General features: G+C 56.3%; 1 protein-coding gene across 1 annotated transcript; it reads right to left on the bottom strand.

Moving 5' to 3' along the window:
• Nucleotides 1-2,452: 2,452 nt before the first annotated feature.
• Nucleotides 2,453-3,130, bottom strand: LOC138351159 (serine/arginine-rich splicing factor 4-like). The gene has a single exon (XM_069302795.1). The coding sequence runs from the start codon at nt 3,128-3,130 to the stop codon at nt 2,453-2,455; it is 678 nt and encodes a 225-aa protein (XP_069158896.1).
• Between the last annotated feature and the right edge of the window lie 3,102 nt (nt 3,131-6,232).

The following is a 6,232-nucleotide window of genomic DNA, read 5'->3' as shown; positions in this document are numbered from 1 at the left end:
AAGAGCTATGGCACACCAGTAAGAGCTAGGACACACCAGTAAGAGCTAGGACACACCAGTAAGAGCTAGGACACAACAGTAAGAGCTGGGACACACTAGTAAGAGCGGGGACACACCAGTAAGTGCTGGGACACACCAGTAAAAGCTGCAAAACACCAGTAAGAGCTGGGACACACCAGAAAGAGCTGAGACACAGCAGTAAGACCTGGGACACACCAGAAGGAGCTAGAACACACCAGTAAGAGCTGGGACACACCAGTAAGAGCTGGGACACACCAGTAAGAGCTAAGACACACCAGTAAGAGCTAAGACACACCAGTTAGAGCTGGGACTCACCAGTAAGAGCTAGGTCACACCAGTAAGAGCTAGGACACACCAGTAAGAGCTAGGACACACCAGTAAGAGCTTGGACACAACAGTAAGAGCTGGGACACACCAGTAAGAGCTGGGACACACCAGTAAATGCTGGGACACACCAGTAAGAGCTGGGACACACAAGTAAGAGCTGGGACACACCAGTAAGAGCTGGGACACAACAGTAAGAGCTGGGACACACCAGTAAGAGCTGGGACACAGCAGTAAGAGCTGGGACACACCAATAAGAGCTGGGACACAGCAGTAAGAGCTGGGACACACCAGTAAGAGCTGGGACACACCAGTAAGAGCTGGGACACACCAGTAAGAGCTGGGACACACCAGTAAGTGCTGGGACACACCAGTAAGAGCTGGGACACACCAGTAAGAGTTGGCACAAACCAGTAAGAGTTGGGACACACCAGTCAGAGTTGGGACACACCAGTAAGAGCTGGGACACACCAGTTAGAGCTGAGACACACCAGTAGGAGCTGGGATACACCAGTAAGAGCTGGGACACAGCAGTAAGAGCTGGGACACACCAGTAGGAGCTAAGACACACCAGTAAGAGCTAGGACACAACAGTAAGAGCTGGGACACACCAGTAAGAGCTGGGACACACCAGTAAGAGCTATGACACACCAGTAAGAGCTAAGACACACCAGTAAGAGCTGGGACACACCAGTAAGAGCTATGACACACCAGTAAGAGCTAGGACACACCAGTAAGAGCTAGGACACACCAGTAAGAGCTAGGACACAACAGTAAGAGCTGGGACACACCAGTAAGAGCTGGGACACACCAGTAGGAGCTAAGACACACCAGTAAGAGCTAGGACACAACAGTAAGAGCTGGGACACACCAGTAAGAGCTGGGACACACCAGTAAGAGCTGGGACACACCAGTAAGAGCTGGGACACACCAGTATGAGCTGGGACACACCAGTAAGAGCTGGGACACACCAGTAAGAGCTGGGACACACCAGAAGGAGCTAGAACACACCAGTAGGAGCTGGGACACACCAGTAAGAGCTGGGACACACCAGTAAGAGCTAAGACACACCAGTAAGTGCTGGGACTCACCAGTAAGAGCTAGGTCACACCAGTAAGAGCTATGACACACCAGTAAGAGCTGGGACACACCAGTAAGAGCTGGAACACACCAGTAAGAGCTGGGACACACCAGTAAGAGCTAGGACACACCAGTAAGAGCTAGGACACACCAGTCTGAGCTGGGACACACCAGTAAGAGCTGAAACACACCAGTAAGAGCTGGGACACACCAGTAAGAGCTGGGACTCACCAGTAAGAGTTGGGACAAACCAGCTAGAGTTGGGACACACCAGTAAGAGCTGGGACTTACCAGTAAGAGTTGGGACACACCAGTCAGAGTTGGGACACACCAGTAAGAGATGGGACACACCAGTAAGAGCTGGGACACACCAGTAAGAGCTGAGACACACCAGTAGGAGCTGGGATACACCAGTAAGAGCTGAGACACAGCAGTAAGAGCTGGGACACTGCAGTAAGAGCTGGGACACACCAGTAAGAGCTAGGACACACCAGTAAGAGCTGGGACACAGCAGTAAGAGCTGGGACACATCAGTAAGAGCTGGGACACAGCATTAAGAGCTGGGACACACCAGTATGAGCTGGGACACACCAGTAAGAGCTGGGACACACCAGTAAGAGCTGGGACACACCAGTAAGAGCTGGGACACACCAGTAAGAGCAGGGACACACCAGAAAGAGCTCGGACACACCAGTAGGAGCTCGGACACACCAGTAAGAGCTGGGACACAGCAGTAAGAGCTGGGACACACCAATAAGAGCTGGGACTCAGCAGTAAGAGCTGGGACACACCAGTAAGAGCTGGGAGACACCAGTAAGAGCTGGGACACACCATTAAGAGCTGGGAGACACCAGTAAGAGCTGGGACACACCAGGTCGTTAATCTTCCCAACAGTGACTAATTAGAACCAACTTGTTCAACTGTGTTGTAGCGCCCAGCTGACGTCTCCGTTGGCTGGCTGACGTCTCTGTTGGCTGGCTGACGTCTCTATTGGCTGGCTGACGTCTCTGTTGGCTGGCTGACGTCTCTATTGGCTGGCTGACGTCTCTGTTGGCTGGCGGACGTCTCTGTTGGCTGGCTGACGTCTCTGTTGGCTGGCGGACGTCTCTGTTGGCTGGCTGACATCTCTATTGGCAGGCTGACGTCTCTGTTGGCTGGCTGACGTCTCTGTTGGCTGGCTGACGTCTCTGTTGGCTGGCTGACGTCTCTGTTGGCTGACTGACGTCTCTCTTGGCTGGCTGACGTCTCTGTTGGCTGACTGACGTCTCTGTTGGCTGGCTGACGTCTCTGTTGGCTGACTGACGTCTCTGTTGGCTGGCTGACGTCTATGTTGGCTGCCGGACGTCTCTGTTGGCTGACTGACGTCTCTGTTGGCTGGCTGACGTCTATGTTGGCTGGCTGACGTCTCTGTTGGCTGACTGACGTCTCTGTTGGCTGGCTGACGTCTCCGTTGACTGGCTGACGTCTCTGTTGGCTGGCTGACGTCTCTGTTGGCTGCCTGACGTCTCTGTTGGCTGGCTGACGTCTCTGTTGGCTGACTGACGTCTCTGTCGGCTGGCTGACGTCTATGTTGGCTGGCTGACGTCACTATTGGCTGGCTGATGTCTCTGTTAGCTGGCTGACACCTCCGTTGGCTGGCTGACGTCTCTGTTGGCTGACTGACGTCTCTGTTGGCTGGCTGACGTCTCTGTTGGCTGGCTGACATCTCCGTTGGCTGGCTGACGTCTCTGTTGGCTAGCTGACGTCTCTGTTGGCTAGCTGATGTCTCTGTTAGCTGGCTGACGTCTCTGTTGGCTGGCTGACATCTCCGTTGGCTGGCTGACGTCTCTTTTGGCTGGCTGACGTCTCTGTTTGCTGGCCGACGTCTCTGTTGGCTGGCTGACGTCACTATTGGCTGGCAGACGTCTCTGTTGGCTGGCTGACGTCTCTGTTGGCTGGCTGACGTCGCTGTTGGCTCCCTGACGTCTCTGTTGGCTAGCTGACGTCTCTGTTGGCTGGCAGACGTCTCTGTTGGCTGGCAGACGTGTCTATTGGCTGGCTGACGTCTCTGTTGGCTGGCTGACGTCTCTGTTGGCTGGCTGACATCTCTGTTGGCTCGCTGACGTCTCTGTTAGCTGGCTGACGTCTCTGTTGGTTGGCAGACGTCTCTGTTGGCTGGCAGACGTCTCTGTTGGCTGGCTGACGTCTCTGTTGGCTGGCAGACGTCTCTGTTGGCTGGCTGACGTCTCTGTTGGCTCGCTGACGTCTCTGTTGGCTGGCTGATGTCTCTGTTGGCTGGCAGACGTCTCTGTTGGCTGGCTGATGTCTCTGTTGGCTGGCTGACGTCTCTGTTGGCTGGCAGACGTCTCTGCTGGCTGGCTGACGTCTCTGTTGGCTCGCTGACGTCTCTGTTGGCTGGCTGATGTCTCTGTTGGCTGGCAGACGTCTCTGTTGGCTGGCTGATGTCTCTGTTAGCTGGGATTGAGGTTATATGTGAATTTGCAACATACAACAACAGCTGGGGCTGGAGGGTCACACACAACAACAGCTGGGGCTGGAGGGCCACACACAACAACAGCTGGAGGGCCACACACAACAACAGCTGGGGCTGGAGGGCCACACACAACAACAGCTGGGGCTGGAGGGCCACACACAACAACAGCTGGAGGGCCACACACAACAACAGCTGGGGCTGGAGGGTCACACACAACAACAGCTGGGGCTGGAGGGTCACACACAACAACAGCTGGGGCTGGAGGGCCACACACAACAACAGCTGGGGCTGGAGGGTCACAAACAACAACAGCTGGAGGGCCACACACAACAACAGCTGGGGCTGGAGGGTCATACACAACAACAGCTGGAGGGCCACAGACAACAACAGCTGGGGCTGCAGGGCCACACACAACAACAGCTGGGGCTGCAGGGCCACACACAACAACAGCTGGGGCTGGAGGGTCATACACAACAACAGCTTTGGCTGGAGGGTCACACACAACAACAGCTGGGGCAGGAGGGCCACACACAACAACAGCTGGGGCTGGAGGGTCACACACAACAACAGCTGGGGCTGGAGGGCCACATACAACAACAGCTGGGGCTGCAGCGCCCCATACAACAACAGCTGGTGCTGGAGGGCCGCACACAATAAGAGCTGGGGCTGGAGGGCCACATACAAAAACAGCTGGGGCTGGAGGGTCACACACAACTACAGCTGGGGCTGGAGGGCCACATACAACAACAGCTGGGGCTGGAGGGCCACACACAACAACAGCTGGGGCTGGAGGGTCACACACAGCAACAGCTGGAGGGCCACACACAACAACAGCTGGGGCTGGAGGGCCACAAACAAAAAGAGCTGGGGCTGGAGGGCCACACACAACAACAGCTGGAGGGGCCACACACAACAACAGCTGGGGCTGGAGGGTCACAAACAACTACAGCTGGGGCTGGAGGGCCACATACAACAACAGCTGAGGCTGGAGGGACACACACAACATCAGCTGGGGCTGGAGGGCCACACACAACTACAGCTGGGGCTGGAGGGCCACACACAGCAACAGCTGGGGCTGGAGGGCCACACACAACAACAGCTGGGGCTGGAGGGCCACATACAACAACAGCTGGGGCTGGAGGGTCACACACAACAACAGCTGGGGCAGGAGGGTCACACACAACAACAGCTGGGGCTGGAGGGCCACACACAACTACAGCTAGAGGGCCACACACAACAACAGCTGGAGGGCCACATACAACAACAGCTGGGGCAGAAGGGTCACACACAACAACAGCTGGGGCAGGAGGGCCACACACAACAACAGTTGGGGCAGGAGGGTCTCACACAACAACAGCTGGAGGGCCACACACAACAACAGCTGGAGGGCCACACACAACAACAGCTGGGGCTGGAGGGTCTCACACAACAACAGCTGGAGGGCCATACACAACAACAGCTGGGGCAGGAGGGCCACATACAACAACAGCTGGGGCAGGAGGGTCACACACAACAACAGCTGGAGGGCCATACACAACAACAGCTGAGGCAGGAGGGCCACATTCAACAACAGCTGGGGCAGGAGGGCCACACACAACAACAGCTGGGGCTGGAGGGCCAAACACAACTACAGCTGGGGCAGGAGGGCCACACACAACAACAGCTGGGGCAGGAGGGCCACACACAACAATAGCTGGGGCAGGAGGGCCACACACAACAGCTGGAGGGCCACACACAACAACAGCTGGAGGCCCACACACAACAACAGCTGGAGGCCCACACACAACAACAGCTGGGGCTGGAGGGCCACACACAACAACAGCAGGGGCAGGAAAGCCACACACAACAACAGCTGGGGCAGGAGGGCCACAAACAATAACAGCTGGGGCAGGAGGGCCACACGCAACAACAGCTGGGGCAGGAGGGTCACACACAACAACAGCTGGGGCTGGAGGGTCACACACAACAACAGCTGGGGCTGGAGGGTCACACACAACAACAGCTGGGGCTGGAGGGGCACACTCAATCACAGCTAGGGCTGGAGGGCCACACACAACAACAGCTGGAGGGCCACACACAACAACAGCTGGAGTGCCACACACAACAACAGCTGGAGGGCCACACACAACAACAGCTGGAGGGCCACACACAACAACAGCTGGAGGGACACACACAACAACAGCTGGGGCTGGAGGGTCACACACACAACAACAGCTGGGGCTGGAAAGCCACATACAACAACAGCTGGGGCTGGAGGGCCACACACAACAACAGCTGGGGCTGGAGGGCCAAACACAACAACACCTGGGGCTGGAGGGTCTCATACAACAACTG

Source organism: Procambarus clarkii, chromosome 48 (genome assembly GCF_040958095.1).
Source record: "Procambarus clarkii isolate CNS0578487 chromosome 48, FALCON_Pclarkii_2.0, whole genome shotgun sequence".
In the NCBI taxonomy this organism is placed as follows: domain Eukaryota; kingdom Metazoa; phylum Arthropoda; class Malacostraca; order Decapoda; family Cambaridae; genus Procambarus; species Procambarus clarkii.
The sequence above is the reverse complement of the archived record's forward strand: the minus strand, read 5'-3'. Positions and strand labels throughout refer to the sequence as shown.

Bases quoted from the DNA above. Each gene is read 5' to 3' on its own strand.
- LOC138351159 (XM_069302795.1), bottom strand. From the start codon at position 3,130: ATGTCAGCCAGCCAACAGAGACGTCAGCCAGCCAACAGAGACGTCAGT.